The following is a 24,005-nucleotide window of genomic DNA, read 5'->3' as shown; positions in this document are numbered from 1 at the left end:
ATCAAATTTTTAAAATTTATTTTCTTAAATTATATGTTTACAAAGATGATATAAGTTTCAATTACAAATAATAATTTTTTTGTACTTTATCTTAACATGATATGTGTGTTCGATATATACGGGAAAGCATTTTGAAAGGACAAAGGCAATAATAATATAATTTATAAAATATATTATTATATAAATATCCCACAGAATTCACAAATAAAAAGAATGGCAAAAAATACCATATTATATGGTATATAATAATCGTTCCGACTGTCATCTGCGATTTTGGACAAAGTGACGTACAATCTAGTAAGTAAGATACCAATTGTGAAACATGTGTCTCGTAATCATTGAAGCGAATAATAATTTGAAAATATGTTACCCTTTCTCTCTCTGTTTCTCTTTCGTTCTCTCTGTCGCCATTATTATTATTATCACAAAGCGACCCAACGGCTTCGGCGCATTAGTGTCGCACGGGCATGTAACCGCAAAAGCAACGAACAGACCCAACCACCATTATAAATGCATTAACTCTCCCCTTAGTTTCGCCCTCTTCTTCTTACCGTGCCATTTTTTTGCCTTCGACTGTTCCAGCTGGACGTTTTTGATATTCGTCTTTGGCGAATCGCATTTATCGCTCTTCGACTCGCTAATCGTCCTACTTTCCTCGTTGCTTGCTTGAGAGATGTCAGTAAATAATTGAATGATAGTTTGGATTTAATTTTTTAAATATATATATATATATATATACATATATTGCAATTGAAAAACAAGAATAACACTAAATATTATATATAATTATTTCTTTTTATACTTGTAACATTTTGACGTTTAATGAAAAATAATACTCGCTACTAAATCCTTTTTGTTTTTCAATTATTAATTATTGACAAGTAATTGTTGTGTAAAAGAAGACACAAAATAATAAATTAATAAAAATAATAATAAATTGTTTGAATCATCGCGAGAGAGCAATTTTCAAGTCGATTGGTGCTTTGACGTATTGCACTTCTTTCGAAGGGTATATCACGTAAGTCACCCTAAGATTTCCAAGCAACATGTCACTTTGACAGCCGACGATGACGACCGAGGGAAGGCGTTATTCGGGGCAAGACGATCGATTGTCAGGAGTATGTCGCCGGAAGGAAGGATGGGAATTTTTTCCACCACGATCCGGAGAACTGCACCATCATTAGGATAGAAGCGCGATGGAAGCAATTGTTACACTTTCTTTGCCACTTTCTCTCTCTCTCTCTCTCTCTCTCTCTTTCTCTCTCTTTCCCTATTTCCAACCCTCTCCTCATCCTCTTTTCGTTTTAGTCGAGCGAGATCAAGCAGCACCCTCGAGCATCTCAGAAGCGATAAATCAATGACTCTTCTTCACTCTCCTTCTTTCTTTCCCTGAGAGTCCCCCCTCCCTCGCGACCCCTGTTACTTCCGGCCCCCTAGCTTCTAACAGATAACCATAAAAAGCCAACGGGCAATTAAGGGTGTTTTAGAGTGGCTGCACTCGAAAATCACCGGACAACCCTAGTCGAAAAGTGGGGGAATTAAAAAACATTACTCATCATATAATCGCACGAGCGGTTCTCGAGCTGTCTGTATCGTTGCACACACTCTTTTTCTCTTTCTCTCTCTCTCTCTCTTTCTCTCTGAATCTCGCGCTTGGACACGCTCGTCCTTCTTACACCTCCGACGTGCCGGCAGAAAAATGAGAAATGATCGTGGCTCGATTCAGAGAGGTGCCTGTTTAAAATTCATGAACGATTTTACTGCAACCTCCCCTATCGCAACCCGTCACAAAAGGGCGAACAGGACTATATCGAGGGAAAGAAGAAAAGAGAGAAAGAGAGAGAGAGAAAGATTGTGTGGCCCACATTCGCAACTATACATCAGTACGATCGCGAGAGAAAGGGGAGGGAAGAGAGGGAGAGGGAATAGGCTCGCAACCCCACGAAATATATTAATTGTCGAATTTTCCGTGCGAGTTGCATATCCGTTAGAGCCGCTTTGTCCTTTGCCACACAGGCGCGGATCTCTTGATTATTAATTACTATGACCACCAAGTGCATCCCGCTCTCCGCTTCCCTCTTCCTCCTTCCCCCTCTCTCCCCCCTCGTGGCTATTACCCTGTAACATTCACGACCGCGTTTCGAAGGTACGATCTTTTTATTTTTTATTGCGGCCGCGGTTTTAACAAAAAAATGTGTAAAACAAATGTATATGCCGGCGGCGCTCGTTAATTATCACCCGAATTTCGTTAGCGTGAATTGTCGAATTTTTATCGAGGTACGGTTGGAAGATGGCTTGATTTATTATCGCGAATAAAAGCGAGGATCTCATCATAGGCGATATATCGACAAAGACTGTGACATTCCGATTTCGAGACGTTTTAATATAAATAAAATTTCAATAATTATCGATTAATTCTTACGAAAAGATGCTGATTATTTTAATTAAGTTTGACAGCGGTAACGCTCTGTAATACTATGTTTTTTTTTTTCATCAAACAAATTAGTAATTTTCATATCGCGACAGCTTTTTCGCATTTTTCATTGAAATCGAGATAAAATGCGCAAATCATTTACGAATATTCAAAGAGTCTCATTTTATTTATCAAGAGTCACGATAACGCATTTGTATCATAATTACGACCAAATTGGTCGAACTAGGAAACGATAAGGGGAGCATACACACATTTTTTTTTCGTGGAGCGACGCTAGAGGAAGAAGTAAGGGGGGAGGGGGTGGCAAAAACTACACTTGCACTTATCGAGCAAGAATGTCGGATGTAATTCACGCCTCACTGCCACGGAAGGGTTGTAATTTTCTTGATATTATTCATGAACGTTATGGCAGGTTGGCTCATGTAATATAATAGCCTTTCACAACCGTTTTCTCTTTGCGTACATTTTTCTCTGTCTTATCCACCGTATTTCGCGTATTAAGCCGCTCGATGCGGCACTTTAATATATTTCTCTCTTATAAAGGGCGAGTCGTTCCCCTAATCGCGTGAGCACGCGTTTCTCATATCGTGTTTATCAAAAAAGTTCATAACGTTTTTGACTTTATACGAAGGTTACACAAGAGTTTGATAATATACAGCATTCATGCAATCTGAAACTTTGATATTTTTCTTCCAATTTACTACCTACTTCTTTCTCCTTTCTCTCTTATGGACAAATTGCGTTTTGTCTAAATTTATTATGATAATTAATATTTCATTATGGGACAGTTATAAAAAAAACATTATTTATTATTCTCAAATATTTTTAAAACATAATAAACTTGTATTTCCATTTTTTAAAATGTACAGCTTTTTATCATTAATTTGAAATATGAGTAAAGTGTGTAATCTCTCTCTCCAAACATGATTTTTCTGGGATTATAATATTTTCAGCGTTTATTTTAAATTTATTCAAATTAAAAAAAAATTTTTTTCAAATTTTAATATTTTCTAAATTAACATATTATATAAATTATATCAATTAATTGTATGGAATATTTTTAATCAGTAATTTCACAATCCTTTGTGCATTATTTTTATAAAATAACCTACGCCTATACTCTTGATATCTTTCTCTTCCTGTTGGACATTTTCTACCCCATATACACATTACGTTCTTCTCTTAATATTCAACTGCTTGCGTTTTATGCACGCTATTCAAAGATTCCGTTAGGAGGAATAATCTTTTTCACTGCACAGTGTTAGACGATCGATTGTAACTCGCGCCTCGATTTTGTGGAAAGTATCGTGATTTTCGCGGTATAATTCGCAGCATTACGAGCAGTAATGGTTTAGTTAATGCCACGGCCTTCGGGAATTTTGCCTCGTGTCTCCCTTCGTGTTCCATCGCGTTCGTATCAACCCCCGGCCTGTTGATATATCTCTGTCTCGCGCGCGTCTAAGGGCGCTTTTACGTTCGCAGGTGCGGCACAAATATATATGTGTATGTATTAATGTGTCTGTGTGCGTGCGTGCCATGATACGCGATGATTAGGCACTGAAACTCCACGGGCTATTTGTTAGTATAATAAGCTCCCGGTAGTGTGGCCAACGTAACCACTTGGCGGCACGCCACCCCGTTTTAGCGTAATTGTCCCAGATCGAGATTTACATACGTGGAGGTGGAGGACGAAGAGGGCGAGTGTGCCTCGGTCCCGGGGAGAAATTGCAGAAAGCCCGTGATTGCTTTAGGTGCTGGCCTCGAAAGCCTAGTCGATCCTTATGCGGCCAACCACGGGCTATATACCAACGAAATACTTGGAACGGATCTTATCGTTGACCGTTAGAATCTGGAAAAGTACCGTGGAACTACGCTATGCTCGCACGTGTTTCCGGCGATCAAGCTCCCTTATCGTAATATTGCGGCTCGCACGGGTCTGCCGGGTTTGACATTGGTCAGAACCTTAGATCTATTTTACTGATATTATACCTTATGAGAATAACGATCGAACGCTTGGGCCGATGTGTAAATATTTTCAATAAGCAACCGTTCATTATCGAAAGAGAGGCACAGTTTCAAATATTAATATGTGAAATATTATAAAAAAATAAATTATTAGGCAATTTACCTTTTTAATGTTTCTAAATTATTTGGAATTTTAATTTATTCTTAAATAATTAGAAATATTTCTCTTAATATAAAACCGTATTTTTATATGACACACGCAAATGAGAATGGTCGCATTTTCTCGTATTCTAACATAAAAATTATACGTCTTTGCTTTAAAGAACTACATCTCCCGATATGAACCTCTGAATACTCAAGAATCTTAGATCTTTCCGTGCAAACAAATCGTAAAAGCTTTCACGATCGTTGTTATTCACTCACTCGCTTCCTTTATATTTTCAGAACGAAATGGAAACGACAAACGATCGTGGGTTTTGAGATCATGGCCGAGAACAATTTCGCCGTCGCCGCCTTCCAGCAGTTGTACGGCAGCGGCGCCGCGACCATCCCCGCGCATCCCGCAGCAGGACGTTACTGGCAATACGCTCCTAGCGCGCACACATTGCCCGCGAACGGATTCTTCTATCAGCAAGCATCGGCGGCGGCAACTTTGCAGAAACCGCTCCCCTATCGCCTGTATCCGCCCACAATGATCCTGGCCGGGCCGAGCAATCCCCTCGGTTCCTTGACGGCGAGCTCCAGCCTGTCGTCCCTCAGCAACTATTACAGGGACAGTCCAGAAATAGCCGATGGCCGGGAGTCGACGAGAAAGAGGGATAGGAGCAAAAGCCCAGAGTCGAGGGACCGATCGCCAACCAGGAAGCAGGCGAGACTGTATCCGCTGTCGATGATGCAGGCAGGCCCCAGCAATCCTCTCGGCACCCTTACGGCGACGTCCAATCTTCCCAACATGAACAACTATTACAGAGGCAGTCCGGAGGAGTTGGGGGAGGGTCGAGAGAACGTGGACAGGTCGAGGAAACAAGAGAGAAGCAAGAGCCCGGACTCTAGGGACAGATCACCCCTAAGAAAGGACGCCAGAGCTTATCCCCCCGCTATGATCCAGGCGGGTCCCAGCAACCCGCTCGGCTCCCTCGCGGCCGGCTCGAATTTATCGAATCTGAACAACTACTACCGAGATAGCCCAGAGATAGTGGATGGTAGAGAAGGTATGAACCGGACGCGACAGCGAGACAGAAGCCAGAGTCAAGACAGATCGCCCATCCAGAGAGAGGACAGTCCTCGAAGTGTGAGGGCCGACAGCGATGACGAGAGCATACACGATATCTAGGACATGGAGATCCCTAATATCGCCGACGGCACGTCAAGAATGTTACACGACGGCGACGAGAAGGACGACGAAAGAAACTTCCTACGAAAGAATTAAGATGAAGCTACATAATTTCTTTGCAAAGGATTGTGAAAGGATCATTTGGAGGTGGATGAGAAAACAGAATCAAAGAGAATATTATATATCAGGACTGTCGAGAGATGTATGATCGAAAGTCGGATGAGCAGCTAATGGACTCTAAAGGAGAGTTCGAAAGAAATGACTGATACTTAACTCATTACGAAAAGTTGACATTTAAAGTTAATAGTTTCGTTCAGTCAATCCCGAACGAGATAACGAGATTGCTCAGATTTCAGCAGCTAACAGTTTATTTCATAAATAGAAATCGATATGTCAGATGTATAATCGATTTCCTGATTTTTGGAAAATCGATCGATAACACACAAGCATTGAAGCTCGAGCTGTATATATACATATATATATATATATATATATATATATATATATATATATATATATATATCCTTGAGAATTTTTGCACTTAGTCATCAAAATCGCGCAGCTATCACAAATTACAATCGAATGCAGCAAACGTAACGAAACTGTTTAGAGAAAGGCTACCGAGATATGTATGAATGAAGCTTCTGAGGGAGAAGAGAAACCATATGTAGAGAAATTATTCGATATCGTTATCGCGGTCATTTTAAAATTTAAAAAGGAGGCAACAACATCCGAAGAAGATCTTTAAATTCACACGGAATTCTAAAGTCAAATCCACGAAATCAGATGTGCAAACAAAACGCACGGCGGCTGATTATTTCGTGAGGTAGAACAGGAAGTGACATGGCACGGGACATCCGGGATTTTATAGATAATAAGAGCGAACAGGAAATATCGTGCGGTTAACCGAACTTCGTGATTTGAGCGTTGATTTGAGTGAACGGCGGGTTTTACTGTGAAACAATACATATATCCAAAGTCAATGTGCGCGATCACAGCGTGTGGAACGAACGAAAGTAAAAATCCCGAAACGTTGTCCTTCGGACAAATGGAAACTCGTTATGCTCATTCATTATATATTTGTTTATTATTTTATTCCTTCGTACGGAATATATGATTGTCAGGGGGTTTAAAATGTATATTTATTTTCCAATACTTTTATTTACGCGTTTTATATTTCGGTCACACAATTATCGTTGATTATACTGTGATAATTATTATTTAATTCGAAGAGAGAGATATATTGATTAATTTTATTGCAAATTGTTCTCTTTAAAATGTTCATAATTAGATAATATATATATATATATATATATATATATATATATATATATATATATATATATAATATCCCTGTCTCGCGATAATTATACGCATGTTTCAGACATCAACTCATTATTGAAAGTTTCCTTGCGAAATATTGTTAAGGCACAGAGTTTAGTATACATACAAGCAGATAATATATACGTTAAACTATTATTTTGTTATAGCGAAGTAAAAATCGAATTCTCTTATAATTTTATAATTTTCAATTAAATTCTAAATTCTCGTGTCTGAGAATAAAAGAAACTCATTCAACTGCATAGAAACTGCGATTGATATTCTCAATCACGGCGAAATTCGGTGTTTTTTTTTTTTTTCAAATTTACCAGGTATATATTTGATTCAACGTGCCGTTATCGCAGCATAGAATTAAATATCCCGGGTTTGAGAGAATCCGGGTCGGTTTCGTTGGACGGTTTCGTGCGTCGAGGACGGTTATGGTCGCGCCAGGAAACGAGAGCCAATCGCGGACGAACGCGAATGTACAATTAATATGACATTAGAGGGGACCTGGCCCCGGGGGGAAGAAATCTAAAATGACACGAAATTACACGCGGTCGCTGCGAACAACGACAAAAAGGAACGGGACAAGGAGGGGGCGGCATCGAACGCGAGGGAACACGGTAGAGGGGGAGTAGGGGAGAGAGGCGGAGGGGGTGAGCGTCTCAACTATTCGAATAATCGGCGTTCTCGTGTCGGCGAAGCGAAACCGGCATTTTGCCCGCCGTTCTTCCCTCCGGAACGAGCCGAGGGGGGGAAGGGAGGAACCGGGGGGAGGCCCGGTTAATTAATATCGACGAGACGATGAGATGCGAGTCGACGGCGACGGTCCCGAAAATTGCACGACACCACCGACCGGTGATTTGCAAACAACATGAAAGAGAGAGAGAGAGAGAAAGAGAGAGAGAGAGAGAGAGAGAGAGAGAGAGAGAGAGAGAGAGAGAGAGAGAGAGAGTCTCAAAAAGAGAGATCTCGATACTTTGAATGGGTGTATCGATCGAGTTGCGAGTAATAAAATATTATACGTTGTACAGGCGACATGCAAAAAGAACCAACCTCGTTGGTGTCCCTGCTGTCATTAAATGACACACGTAATATACATGCGATTCGCACGGATTAAACGACGATGACGATGCGATGTTTGCGTCAAACGACAATTACATGTTCGCGAAGAAACAATTGCACGAAACGCGACATCCTCCTCTTGTCAGATCTATTTAGAATCTCACACAGAAAATTGCTAGGATTTCATTGCGAGGAAACTAGTGTGTCGAGCCTGAAAAAAAGGCAATTAACATGTAAGAAAAACTCTGAGAAATGAGCTACTTTTAGATCGTGGCAATTTTCATTCGATCGATTGATTAATAAATCGGATAAATCGGAGATTCCAAGATTTTAGAAAAAAGATTGGAAAAAAGATCGTCGCTAAATATTTCTTAATGAACGGGAAAATTTAGTTTTTTATACACTAAATATCAAATCTGTTGGTCTGACACTGGGCGATTCCGCAACTTTGGACTCGCGAGAGTGAGTTGCATCATTCTGTTTTGTAAATAAAACTGAAATACTTACGATCTACACGCGGAAGAAAGAAAGGAAGAGAGAAATAACAAGCTGTAAATAGAAAGAAGAAAATTAATCGCGGATAATAAGCTACAGAGTGGAAAAATTCGCCGTGGAATTTGAGCCAAGTATATGAGAGATACGAGATATTTCAAAGTATTTTTCAGATTTTAATAGACGTAGCGAAGGCGAGGCACGTTTTCGAGATGTCGGATGTCGTCGTTCTTTCCGTTATCTCGCGCGCTCTCCGCTTCCGGTAAAAGCGCGTGACATTTCGACGTTTCGATGACACACGTTTCGCGTTCGAAAAGACATACCAGTATTATAAATGTATAAAATTAGGCTGTACGCGCGAGAAGGAGATATCGCAAGGTGTACGAAATACGTCGTCGTAAATCGCACGGCGCATCTAGTAATTAAGTAACGCAGCAAAAAGTATACTTATAGTACATAAATCATGCTTTGTAAAATAATGTCTGTATAGCGAGAATTATTATATGGAAAATATATTATACTGAATTTAATGTGTTCTGTGTTCTCCTCTTTCAGAGTTATCTCATTATCATCTCCCGAATGACGTTTTCGTGATTTTAAGTCGATCCATCTTGTTTATTTTTATCCACATTATTAACACATGTATTGCTTTAAGAGCTCTCTCAGAGCTCTCTCATTTTTACAAAGAAGGATTTGCGAAATGATTCACGTCTCAAATGTCTTGATTATATATCAGATTCTTATCTTTCGTCTAATTAAATCACGTTATAATTATACAGTATCGTATTTATACAGTGTTTACACTCTCTGAGTTTATGAAGAAATAATGGAAGGTGAGGTAATAATTTAAAAAAGAGTGTGCTTCCAAAATCGAAATTGTGTTAGTCACGGAAGAGTCTCTTCGTTTAACGATCGATTTGCAATCTTATAAGACGATTTGCATAATATAAGACGATCAGATTGGCGTTTAGACGAAGCGCACTTGGAAAATTTTCACGCGATGATGCATATTGCAACGATTCGAGACGTAGCGCGCTTGATGAACACTGATAAGTGTGATTGCTACCGTAAAACTGCATTGACGTGAGTAAACTTGAGTTGCGTCAAAAATTATTTCTCGCAACTCGATTTCTTATCAACCAGCGTACATTCGAAGAGGTGAAAGTATTCGAGGATAATTTTGTGCCGCTCTTTAACGGATTATTCAGTAGTTTTGGCTCACTTACATCCTCTTCTTTCGAACTCCTCAAGCATAATAATTGAACGATTTAAAATCTTTTTCCTTTTCTTTTTTAATAAAACATTAAATGCCATGGTATTTGAATTTTTTATTCGGAGTTTTTATCGGTATACTCTTACACACATCTCCGACTTTATCTATTTAACAATGGCTAATTAGACGGATTGGTATTTTCTCACATCATCTTTGCCGATGTTTGGAATGATAACAAAACTCTCAAAACAGTCATTACTCGAAAATATTCCTTAATAACAGCTAATTTCATTAATAACATGATGATGATTTTGCGCCACGAAGTAGAAACTTCGAAGCAATTAAAGCTTTACTTTCTACAGCGTTACGTGTAGCTCTGCTAAGCCTCGGTGAGTTTCATTTTGCTACATCATTATTCCCGCTTTACAATTTCCGCTGAGTATATAAATGTGCGTAGAATAGGAGAGCTTATAATATAATGTCGAAGAAGACAAATAAAATTCCGGATCGTAAAATTCAAAAGTTAATTAAATCTTGTAAACATGATACAATGTCAGTTAGTTTTTAAATTTAAAAAAATTAAACTTAATTAATTCGATGACGATAATCAATATGTCAAATCTTACGAAGGAACATTACCACATCATATATTTTTTATCTCATACGTGTGCGTATCACCGTGCGATTACACACAAATCTTATTTCAGATCTTATCTCGATTGCGTCTACGTAACCCGCCGAAAAAACTTTCTAAAATATTTGCCATCGATTATTTCCCGCAAAAAAAAAAAGAAGACATCTGTTGATTATATTTTGACGACAAATTTCACGGAAGAACGAATAGACGTTCTCCGGGCTCATTAAGTCGAAATTTCGGGGACGTGTAATTTGGCGAAGCCCTTGTAACGTCGTCGAAGACGAAACCTGGCGAGCGTGACAGTGTGCACGGGGCTTAATCGGGTTTGCTTATTTCCGTCGGTGCAATTATGTGGCAACGCGCTCGCGCGCGCGCGCGCGCCCGCGCACTCCCTGTGCGCGCATAAGGGCTTATTTTATTCCTATTAGGGTAAAACGGGTAGCCGGGGACGGGGACGGAACACACACTACCGTGTACCCACAATTACGTGAAATTAATTTGGGCCCCATTAGCGGTCGGCCGGGGCACTAACGATTTTCCCCAGCGGCGGACACGGTCGAACGAGGCGGCCTCTCTCGTGACCACATACATACTTGTATATATGTACATATGTATATATGTACCCAACATACTTTTATGCCACGATAGTGCACCTTCCCGCGAAATACGCGTCGTGCGTGAAAAGAACTTATGGAAATGTTTAATCGCGTCTCGGCATCATTAAGGGAGGAACTGTACGAATCAGCTATGTCAAAAGTTAATATATATTTCGAGATTCGCATTGATGTTAACGTTGCAAAGTATCTTCAGTCTTAAAAATTTTTAATTAATAATTCATTTGACAGTTAAAGATTTGCCTTGTAGAATATAGTTTAATTTCACAAAATTATAAATATAATATTATTTTTAAATATAATGTTATATTTTACATTATATTTATAATTTACGATATAATTATAAATATAATATTATTTATGTTGAACTTTTTATAGTATCATGAAAATTTAAATATAGTAACTGTACACAAAAATTCATGAAAATACAAATTTTAATATTTATAATAAATATATCAAATGTAACTTTTGACGTTTCTTCTTAAGGATATTTTATACATATAATCGTAGGAAAAAATATAACTGAAATTTGATTTTGATGAATATATGCTCTTCTCTCATAATTTAAATAATAAAAATTGCGCAGAATTTTATCATTTTTTCAATAACTAGAGCGCAAAAGTGTACTTTTAAATTTCTATTATTTTTCTTCGAGCATTATTCTTAAGGATATTTAATATTTATTTAATACTTATTTTTGAAATATTAGGAAAATTAAAATTTAACGAAAATTTTACAGATTGTTCTCACTTATATGTTTGGAGACTTATAAAAAAAATCTAGAGTCGATTCACTGAAGCAATCGAAAGTTATAAGGATTTTAATTTGCAACAAATTTACTCAGCGTAGAAAACATGTGATCGCGTTGATTCAAGTGGCTAAAATAAATAGAAAGAATTATGAGAATTAGTTTAAAATTTGCAAAAGTCTAGTTTAAATCAAATATAAAAGAAATATTTGATTAATTAATTTTCACCAAGTACTGAATGGTTCAAAAAGTTATTGAATATAATTCAACAAATTATGATACATATAATAATGATAAATTATTAAATTTATTAATAAAATAATTATATTAATAATTTATTTAAAAAATTTTCAAATATTTATATTTTATGATTATTTATTATTTTATTTTACTGCTAAAAGTTTCTCATTATAATTCAGAAAATTTGATAAATCTCTGAAAAAGACAATAGAAATTCAAAAATATACATTTCTGCGCTCTAGCTATAAATAATTGATAAGATTAAGCGCAATCTTTATTATTCAAATTATATGAGAATTATTCGTCAAAAATTGAATTTTAGCTTTTTACTACGATTGTACGTATAAAACATCGTTAAAGACGCAAGAGTATGTAATTTTTTTCATAATCTCGCTTGCTTTTTGATTCAACACATACGTATACTTATTGTAAAAAAATATCCATCTCTTTACAATTTTTTTTTATCTCTGGATTAACGAGAGCTATTGTATTAATTTTTTTATACCTAAATAGTTCGTGGTAATTAAATCGCAAGTCAATCGCATAATTTGAGATAAATGTTTCTCTTTTGTTACAGAAAACTTAATTAATTTACGCAATATAACGTTACATTATATTATACAATTACTAAAATTAGCTAACCTTCGCCACGCAAGGGTCTTTCGATATAATCGCGACTTTGCATCGCAGGTACTTGTATACATATACATATGTATGTGTAACACCGTGTAAAAAACTCGTCAACTCGAAAAGATCCTAAACGATCAACGGTTGCGCGTGTGATAATGATAGTTATTACACTGTTTTATCTCGGGAATTTTACTTGAAAATAGCGAGCGTACGACGCTAATGTAAGTGCAAAATTATAACAGTACTCTCCCGATATACGCGTCATAAACGAGGTAGAGGACACGTGCAACTTTATATATATAATTGCAGGTTGCAGTGACGAGCGGATGCGCTTATTAGAGAAGAGAGTACGGGAGGAAATCACAGTTTTATTATTTCCCCCCACGCTTTTTTTTTTTTTTCGCGACTTTGTGCGCGTCCGTTATGGTTCCACATTCGGGGCTCGCTTCCCGAACCGATGGAAACCGAAGAAGAAAGGAAGAAGGGTCGAGAGAGAGGATGTGGTTAACCCGACGGTCAAATCCAACTTTTGCCAGGCTTCTCCTGCGCATCCTGAAACGCGCGCGGCGACAAAAGAGAATTACCGGGTGAACAGAAAGTGTGTTTGTGTACGTGTGTCCAGACTCTCCGAGAGTGCCTCATCCTGTTCCTGTTCTTTGGTCTCTATCGCTTTGCGACTTTGTTTCTTCGATTGTTCGATTGACCGCTCGCAACGTATGTATCCCTTTGCGAGAGGAAACCGATAGAGAGAGAGAGAGAGAGAGAGAGAGAAACTTTCAAGTGTGTTTCGCACAGTTTTAAAATTACAGCGAAAGGAAACTTTGAATCATACGAAAATGTGTGCCATGTCGCAAGAATTTTTTGCCTGTTTTTAAAAATTATAAAGAAAAAAAAGATTACATGAAACATTTTTCAAACTCGATATACAATAGAATACAATAAAGAAAAAGACAAGAAAAAAAAAAAAAAAAAAAAAATAGCAAATCAGGGACGCGCGGGCTCGATGGAATATTTACTCTAGACGGAAAATATGTCCGTCGCGCGTTGCTCTTTCATAATAAAGAAATTAACGACGTGGAGCGCGCGGTATCGATAAACGGTCATGTCACGTGCCTCGATAAATTACGCGGACGAATATATTGCGGACGCGCGTTAATAATTCGCGCATGAATAAATATGATCGATCGGATCGGATCGAGAGCGGGAGTGCCGATCGGCATCGGCGCGACCACACGCGATTCCAATTACGCGGGGAAGGGGGGGGACAGGAAAGGGGGTGGCGAGGGGCGAGAGGAGGGGAGATGTCCGCTCGATATTAAAAGCCGGCTGTGTTCGTTCGAAAAAATGGCCACGGTCCTCTCGGACATGATTATCACCCGCCGTTTGATAAAATGCAAACGAGCCGGTTTAAAGCGCGCAAAAATAAAGTTATTATATTCGTAGGTACCGCGGGCGCGGATCTCTCTCCCTCTCCCTCTCTCTTTCTCTCTCTGTCGCGCATGCGTGCGCGCGCGCGCGCGCAGAAAAGTGACCGGCGGTGAAGAGGGGAGGAGAGATGAGCACAAGAACGTATAATGTGTCGAAAATGCACCTGCCTCTTTCGAGGCCTCGTTATCTTCCTCCATCGCAGGAGCGGTCGCAAGAAAAGCAGCTAAGCCGATCTTATCTCGCGTTCGAGACCAGCGAACCACTTATATCGTTAATTGCTCCCACTTCCGGTTCGCCGCTTCTTCCCTTTTCCCCCTTCTTGGCCTGGTAAATAACCTGGTGAGTAACGTGCGCGTGTAAAGAGCACGCATTTACTTCGGGGATGAGAGTTTTGCGAACGCTTGAGTCGCCGGTAGCTTTATGCCCCTTTATCTCGTCCAGAAAACGCAAACATCGTGCTTAAACGGCCGACACGTCAGTCAAGCTGCGCTTTATTTAGAAGTAAATGTGATGTCTTTAATTTAATCTGCCTGCCCGCAAAAACGGAAGCGTAAAAAATTTCGCTTTCGATTGACCTGCGCGATCTGCCCGATAATTCGTTGCATTATATCGGTGCGAGGAAGAAAAAATTGGCTCGACATATTGCATAGATAATTAGGCGACAGAATATTATTTATGTTAACAATATAACTTGGCGGTATTATTAATACCATTATGCAGCGGATTACGCGTAATAATGTGATTGCGGTTAATTATACAATATCGTATCGCTGACATAAATTTTGCGAATGACATGTGACAGAATATAAAATGAGTTTTATGAATGACAAGCGGCGATAACGCGCGCATTATACATTATATAATTATGCGTATACTATTTTAAACGTTATTCATCCAATCAACAGAGAACAGAGATGATAGCACGTAATAACATCGGGTCACGACAAGGAAATTGATAATTTTAACAATCTTATTGTTGAGCGTGAGAATAAGAAATATAAACTTAATTATTCAACTCAATTATATCGACCATCTAATCATATATTTCATTTTTTTACGCCTTCTAAGTTACTTCTAGTAAAACGGAAGACAGTGATATAATGCTGCAACATCGATATAATTATCATATCTCATCAAGAGAAACTTGTAACATTCATTTAACTTGTGTATATATTATATAATTTTTAATTAAGCAAGTCTTTTCTAAATAAAATTCACCTAAATACTTTGAAAATTTATAGGTCGGATAATAAGTTGAATTTTTTACCAAAATATTATACTTACAGTCTCTAGATTTTACCATGGATAATAATATATCTCATAAAATGGTATATATGATTGAAATATTTTATTTTATATACTCGCCAAGTATTATGGTAATTACGCGCGTGATGACTGCATATATCGTGCCTCGATACGCAAGACGTGCGTTAAAATTGTACGGTAGAGGCATTCCTCGCGTTATGTCGCATTCCTTTTTCTTTTTTTCTTTTTCTTTTTTTTTTTCCACGCCGTTGTAAGAAGAGATAGAAGGAGAGCGAGAGAAAGATTTATCGAAGAAGATTAAGACGAAACCAGTCCGTCGACTCGCGGAACAGGAAAGTGAATGTGGAAAAGAGAAAAGGGGAGAGGGAGGGTAGTCGAGCATAATCAGCGCGAGCATGCAAATGCTCGTGGTCTTCGATCGACAAAGCTTTGCTGCGTGCGTTTCCTTCACGCAGTATATCACAAAGTCCGCTTGATAAAGCAATTATTTAATGACAAACCTGAGAAACAGCCATCTGGATATTCTCGCGCCTTTTCATTTTTCTCGCTACGTCAACCGTTCTTTTCTCATTTTTACATTGCATTTATATATTTTTTTAATGCATTTCTTTTCATTTGTATTTTTCATATATTAATATCTTTTATCGCGAGTAATAAATTTTCTCTCTCTCTCTCTCTCTTAATAAAATTTTTTAGTTTTTTTTTCTTAAAATTACCTGCATCTTTCAAACATGAGTTTCCTTATTGTATTAAGATATCAATATATAGATGATCGAACTGACTGCAGGCAAAAATTTCGCGGACAGGCGTTAAAGTGACATTATATGCGCAATTTGTTATTAATCGACCGTCTTATTTGCGCAATCAATTTCAAGAGGGACATTACGCAGGTGCGTTAACGGGGCCGATGTAATCGACGATGCTCCGTCATTATCGGTCCCGTATATCGTATTATCGATGCTCGTCAATGTGCCACACGAGCGAGATTTGTCGCTCGCATGGTTGCCCCTCGTGACGACAAATCATCATCGACGTGGACCGGATCGTTTCAATACTAATGGCGTCATTTTAACGGGCGCGCTTCTGGCTCGTAAAACTCACATCGATCACATTGCTCGATAAACGGATCCGACCTTGACGTTGTTCTAAAAAATAAAAAAAAAAAAAAAAAAACGATCCACGTGTTTGACGTGATCGCTGTTTATGGTCCATAATTTTAATCTGTAACGATCTTTAAATTAACTCGAATTGTAATTAACTCGAATGCAATCGATTAATTTATCGCCAGATTGTTGAGAATAACTTTTTTATCGGTTAAACCTTTAAGATGATAAATTCACTCATGAAATAATTAATAAAGGAACATGTATACAAAAGAGAATAGAAACGTCCGTTCTGTCTTATCTTACTTCGAGATAAACATTTGGTAACCTTTTTTTTAATTTTAATCTTTAAATATGTTGAAACATTGCTTGTTTAATATCTCTGAAGGATCTTTACAGTATCAAAGACAGCGGAGAAGCTAAATGAGAAATCGTTTAGTGGATTCTCTAATCGCATAAAATTTGTCGGCGTTAAAAACGTACCATCTCAAGAACAAATGGATCCGAGATAACGATCAGGAACGATCCGGACACCGACACATTGTAATTCGCGCAACTGGCGCGTATCTGATCCGGCCGAGTAATGAATTATCGGCGCGGCCGATCGAGAATGTTTAGCCAACAGCCTCCCTTCCGCGTCGTAATTTTCGTGCGTAAAACGCGTCGCGCACACACGCACGCACGCACGCACGCACGCACACGCGTGCAAGCGAGCGTGTCGACGGGCGATAACGCGGCCATTCAGCGGCTCGGCCCAATTGGCCCCGTAAGCACATGTCGGCCGAAATTTAAATATTGTAATTAGAAGGAGAGCGTAATCGCGATGAGAGCGAGATCGGGATGAGAGACGGAAAGGTTCTCCACCGGCGTTTCGGTGGGCGAGCTCGAAGCGCGAGCATATGGCTGGTCAATTACCGGCGCAAAACTCCGAAAACACGAAGGATCACATGGGCAAGCACGACAAGCTTTATCTGCGCTCACGATCCCTCGGCCATTTTCGATCGCGTTGGGTTCGTTGGAAAAGTCCTCAGAAACATTGTGTTGCGCTGGCCCTTTGTATGTAATGTAGCTTCCGGGACTTTAATGTATAAAAATGTCGATTTATAAAGTTTGTAACGTAAGGGAAAAAGTGGTAATGGCTGAATCACTTTTTGATTTAAGATAAAATACTTAATTTAAAGTGTAATATTATTGCATGACTAAACGTCAGTAGTGTCGGCAAATATACAATCTCTTATCACGTAGTATTAGTAATTAGCAACAAAAATAAAACTGGTGAAAGAGCATAAAAATTTTGATTAACAAAAAATGCAAAATGCGAATGGGTCTTGAAAAACAGGATAATATAAAACAAGCAGAAACATAATTTTTTGTTATTATATATATATATATATATATATATATAAATCTTTTATTATTAAGATAATTTTTTTGAATGTAAAAAGTAATACATTTAAAAAAAATAAAAAAATATTTTTAAAAATTAAAAAAAATATTAATTCAAATTGCGGGTAAATCTTTTTGAGCAAAAGTCGCGAATAGAAACATCAGTTCACATTCATTGACACATTAAATCCAAAGTTCTCCAGATTTCGATTTTTTTAAATATATTGCCACAAATCTTTCATATTGCCCAACGCTATTTTCTTCTAATAATTCAATCTTAATGTAGGAAAAATATTTCCAATTAATTAGTCTATCATTTTGAATAAGACAACACACTATGAATAACATGTTAAATTTATTAATAAAGATAGAAAAAAATTTTTGAATCTTACTTCGAAAAGTTTTGATAATTAAAAAAATGTAAAAGCTGTAAACAATGTAATACCAATACTTTCTAGTGATCAAAAAACGGAACCTGATTATGATTACTATAATTACTGCAGTGATTTTAGAAATAATGTCCATTTTATATTTCCAATTTTGTTTCATATTCCCACTTTTTTCTCGATACTATCACACCTTTATACTTTGCTTTTACGAGCAAATGGAAATATATGCATATATATATATAAACTGAAGTTAAGCAAGTTTTTATCATTCATTATTAATTAAGAACTTTTTATATGCTGCAAAAGTTAAATTTAAAACTGCAATTCTGAAAATTCTCTTTATGATAACAATATCGATATAGAGTGTATGATATTGCGTGATGATGGAATAATTCCAGATACGCAGCATCCTTTTGTTCAAGACAAATAAGCGTGGATGCGATAAAATAATGGACCCGATTGCGCGCATTCGATCTGCCTGAATCGGTTTTACGGTCGACATAAAAACAGATTTAATTCGATACGCCGCGTATCAGTACACGGCGTGCACGTGTTTCACGTACCTACGTGAAACTATGGTCTCCAGCGGCGGTAAATTGATAAAGTGGGTGACAAGTCGTTAAATCACCTGCGGGAACGGTCATCGAGATGCGATTGCATGTGCAGTCGCACTTTCGCGTGTGCGCGACGATCTCGGAATATAATAGCTATCGAGAGAGCTGGCGAGCGAGGAAAGGAAAGATGGAAACGTCAGATTTTGCCCGGAAGATGGCAAAGACACGCGCGAAATGAGAACGTTAAAAATATCACACACTTATACTACGTTACACTTGGGACGTAATGTGTAATTAGCGCCTTAATTATTGAAGTTCCAGTAACATATGATTCTTGATTTAGTCGAAATGAAATTACAAACAAAGCCCGCTCATTGTTCCTTTGTACGTATGGAAAAAAAAAAAGAAAAAAAAATGGAGTAAATAATATATATACAATGCGATCGAATTAATTCATCAATTTTTTTATAAATTGCTTTCTTTCCTATGGAACACGGTTACTTTATTTTCGCGGCACATTTTCCGGGGCACTGTTTCCATTGAAGGCGTGGAAAAAGAAAAGCGCCGAATAGACGAAAGAATGAAATTTTACATTTACAAGGTAACACGGAAAGCCAACACTACACTACCATGTTCTCATGAAAACAGAAATTGGGCGTTGTGAGAGAATGTGGTCGAAATTGGGTGAGAACCACTGGAGAATTGTTTCACTTGGCATCCTTCCTACATGCGGACGTCGCAATTGGTACGGTAGTCTCTAAATTGTGCCTACCATATTCCTGAGGCATCTCCTCTGGCAACTTACGCTAATCCTGACGCCAACCTGTGCGCGCACTTTCTCTTTCACCTTACGTTCGTTCTCAACGAATTCAGATCGCAATCTCGATCACCAGAGTCACGCGTAAAAGAAGCGGAAGTTCCGGCGAGATCCGGGAAAACGATTGCGCGGATTAGTCGCGTGAGTCTCACGACAGTAGTGAATTTAAAGCGCATAGAATTCAACATTAGAGTCTCTCTTTTTATAATTCAGAAATCAGTTTCCCCCTTCTTCCTCGGTTTTATTACTAGAAATCTTAAATTATAACGATAGAAAGATTTTATATCGCATGTGTGTATACAGAGTGTCTCTCTTTTTCTCTCACTTTTATTCAAAAATTTTAAAATATCATAGTAGAAAAGTTCTCAAAGGATTAATTAATATTAAAATAACTAATTTTTATTTCAAATAGTAATTTTTTTAATATAAAAATATATAAAAAATTGACCACAATCATAGACTATGTTTAGACAGTTGTGTTCGTTCATGAATTACGTATAAGCTAATGTTAATGACACATGTATGGTTCACAAACAGGCGATTGTGTAAAGAGTCTTATTCTAGCGGTTGATCAACTTTAAATCCTTATATTTCAAAAACTATTTTTTTGAAATAGAAATTTGCAAATATTTTTATTACTTGATTTTTCAAGAACTTTGATGTTGCAGTATTCCAATTTGTGAATTTCTGAATACTTTTTATATGTAACACATTTATATTTACATTATCTTTTTATTGATTTTACTAAGGAATTAATTTTACATTAGCGATTAAGGAGTCAATTTTAAAAAATGGTCAAAGAAATCTGCTATTAAAGGAATATATAGAATGTCCTAAAACTTCTTTTAATAAATAATAAATTCTCTGGTTAATTAAGTCAATTTAAAGTCGATTTTTTAAATTTATTAATTTTTTTCATTTTATATCTTTGCAAGTAACAAGTCTCAAATTAAAATTTTATTAACTAATTTAAATTTTATTTAAATTAATTAAAAAATGTAGTTTTATCAATCTGTTAATTCTACAAAAGCTTTTCTTTCTCAATCGCTTATAACTCGAAAACTGATGTCTCGATATATTTGCTATTACTAGAAATTGTCTGCAAATTGATCGAATCTACTGTTGAAAGACATAATTTAATAATTTTAAAATACTCTGCCTATAACATCAACATATATTTTTCTTTTTTATACTCTTCAATTTTTAAATGCGTCTCCTTTAGATTGTGTATTGATAACAATATAAATCCGTCGTTAATTCATTTACGAGAAATTAATTTATTAGCAATGCGAGAATAGCAAGCTCTTCCGTGAAAAAAAAAAAAGAAAATTTCCGAGGTTGATCAATCGATCGAGTTTCGAAATCTATTACGAGTTCGTTCCAATTCCGTACTTTTGTATGGGACGTAAAGAAAGACGCTGCTGCTACTAGTCGAATTAACAAACAATTACCATCGCTTCGTGAGATGACTTTCGAGTTGCCACAGATCGATGCGATTGGCAGTCGGCGTTTCAAAAGAACGGCCGATGAAAAGCGCTTCGGGACAAAAGTGGCGTCCGCAAGGACAATCGTGAAATTTCAGTCAGTCGAGAGAAACGTAGGAAAATAATCTCTTCCGTCCGTTGCGATTCGGAACAATTGTTACTATTCCCAAGTGACGACGAAGATGACTCCAACGCGTTACGTCGAGCGATGGGAAGCAGATTCTGAGAAATCGAAGCGCCGAAGAGGCAGCCGAAGACTAGGACCCACGATGATGGATGAAGAATCATTTAGGGAAGAAGAGCGGTAAGGACTATCGCGCGGGAAGGAACTATTAATTATGACGAAAGGTACCGCGGTTCCTCGCATCGGGCGGCGGGCCCGAAAAGGAGCGGGCGATTAGTTACTTTAACCAAATTATCTCGCGGACAATGGGCCCAACAGGTGAGAAGTCTTCTTTTGCTTCGTGTTTCTGCTCCGGAAGAGGAGGATCGTTGCCCTCGCGACGCGCCGACTGGCGGAAAGAGGATGCGGATGAATCTCAGATCTGATCCCGCGAATCTTCAAACTGAACTAAAGTGATATCGCCATAGTCGAGAAGAAAACAAAATTATCTCGTTTATATTTTACAGTATATTTTTTCACAAATATATTTATAACTTTGCATTAAATATTATGTAAAATATACAATTATACATACATAATAATTGTTATATATTAAAATCTGTCTTTCATCTATAGCTCTCCCTCTCTACTATTTATTCCCAACAACTTGCCTATCCGAAAAGTCATCCAACATCTCGCTTTCGTCTTCTTTACACTCCGACAATGTTTAGAATGCAAAAATCAATTATCGAGACCGCGTTCCTCGAGCATCTCGCCATTTCAGGAAAGGCGCACAATAATGCCTCGCGCGCAATTACGTCAATTACACCAAACTCGGTAGCTAAATTGGATGTGCACGCATACAGAGACACGCGGGCGGAGTAACAGCCGGTTATCCAATATCCAGGACGCCGTAACGGCGATGGTTTCAGGTCGTCGTTTCCATTGTGCCCCGAGTGGACAAGATGATCGACGCTCATTTGTTTCCTGGCGGGGCACGACGGCAGCAGCAACAGCAGCGACCAGCATCAGCATCAGCGGCAGCAGCAACAACAACAACAACGCGACGAACGGCCGACAAGACTGCCTGTAATTTCGTACGTCAGCGCCGAATATTAATTCGAATTCCTACCTCTGGTCTGCCGTGACCAGACCAGGTGAGTAGGAGATACGAAGAAGAAGAAGCGGGGAAGGGGGAGGACAGTTTTTGTCCGGTAAATGAAATATCTTCGGTAGCCGGGCGTCCCGCGGCGATCGAGTTCGCTTCCATCAGCTTTTGTACCAGGCTTGACTCGGATTCTTCGGCGACTCCCCGTAGCGGATAAGTGGAATCATTTCAACGATCGTCTACGAAGATCGAGATGGCCGGGGTCCTACGGGCAGCGTCGCTAATACGGCGCTCTCGAATCGCTTCTGAGCGCAACCGGATCGGCGCGACGGGCCCCGTTTCCTCTTACGAACTATGTATAAAACGAGTTCTTCATAGAAAGTGCCAAGTTTCTTCTACGGACGTTAACCCATTGGATTGACGTACTCTTTGTATCCAAAATGACATGTAAGTCAACTATATTAATGCTTCGTCGAGATGTGGGAAAGCTCAAAAGCGCATCATCTGTACTGCGAAATGTAATTGAAAGTTACGTCTACAAAAGAAAAATTTTACATCTGAATAAAGGAAGCTCGTGAAACTGTCCGTTACAGAGAAGATTAATCAGCGATTACGGTAAATACTGTGAATATAGGAGATGGAATTTATGTAAGATTTTGATATTATATATGTAAGTAAATCAATATATAAACATTTTTTACACATGTGTAATATATTTATCTGCTCTGTGATGATGCGAGATATTTCTCTTCTGATGTAATCTTTCTTTCATTAATGTAACATCCTCTCTTCACGTCGAACTTTAAGCGCAGCTGATGATTGCAAATTAATTCAAGAATACCGATCGCTCGATACAACTAGCGTTAATCCGCTGCTAATTGACGAGGTTATTTGCATTCTTAACGGATACACTGTAATCTTGCCTTCTCTGGTCTGAGAAATCACGAAACCATGATGGCGCTTATCGGCGGGAATGCACTTGTTCGTCGATAAGACATGCTAGCAGCTGCATCGGTCGCACTTAGTTTTACCGGTTTCAGATGATTGCGACAAGTGGTCATTTGAGGAAAGCCAAAGCTTCAGAATTTCTAGATGTTTTAATTTTTTTATCCATAAAAATAATATTACATTATACAGGGTGTCTGGTAATTACCGCTCCACCTCTCTAGGACAGATAGAGCAGGTCAAACTGAACATAAAAGTCTTCTATCATTTTGCGATTTGCGCAATAATTACCCTGACACCCTGTATACATACAAGGCCCTTTTGTAAATTACTTTTGAGTGCAATAAGTGTTTTTCAGACAAAGTCTATAAAACCTGTTTTATATCGAGCAAATTGAATTTTTGTTCAATAAGAAGGTTCTACTTTAATAATATTAATAATATTTTATTATTAAGATTATTAATAATTTTATTAATAATTATATATTATATATTAATATTAACATTAATTGTATATTACATATTAATTATTATTAATAATTTCAATTAATAATATTATTAATAAAATATTCTATAATATTAAATCTTAATTTCTATAATATTTTTTCTGCGAGAATATTAGAGATAGCAGGAGATGAAGGGAACGTGTCGAAAAAAGTGTCTCACTCGGAGAGTCGATATATGCCCAAAAGCCGGCAGGTCCGCGTCGTTAGAAGGAACAAGCGATCG

General features: G+C 37.9%; 1 protein-coding gene across 1 annotated transcript in view; it reads left to right on the top strand.

Annotated features, from left to right (window-relative positions):
- LOC140663682 (uncharacterized) overlaps positions 1 to 7,859 on the top strand; it is a 33,071-nt gene extending 25,212 nt beyond the window's left edge. Inside the window, exon 3 of the mRNA XM_072888041.1 lies at positions 4,844 to 7,859. Coding sequence (XP_072744142.1) covers positions 4,844 to 5,732 — 889 coding nt within the window. The 3' untranslated portion in view covers positions 5,733 to 7,859. The remainder of the gene's footprint in view (positions 1 to 4,843) is intronic.
- Positions 7,860 to 24,005: the final 16,146 nt, after the last annotated feature.

This window comes from Anoplolepis gracilipes, chromosome 1 (assembly GCF_047496725.1).
Source record: "Anoplolepis gracilipes chromosome 1, ASM4749672v1, whole genome shotgun sequence".
In the NCBI taxonomy this organism is placed as follows: Eukaryota; Metazoa; Arthropoda; class Insecta; order Hymenoptera; family Formicidae; genus Anoplolepis; species Anoplolepis gracilipes.
This window is presented reverse-complemented; position numbering and strand designations above follow the sequence as displayed.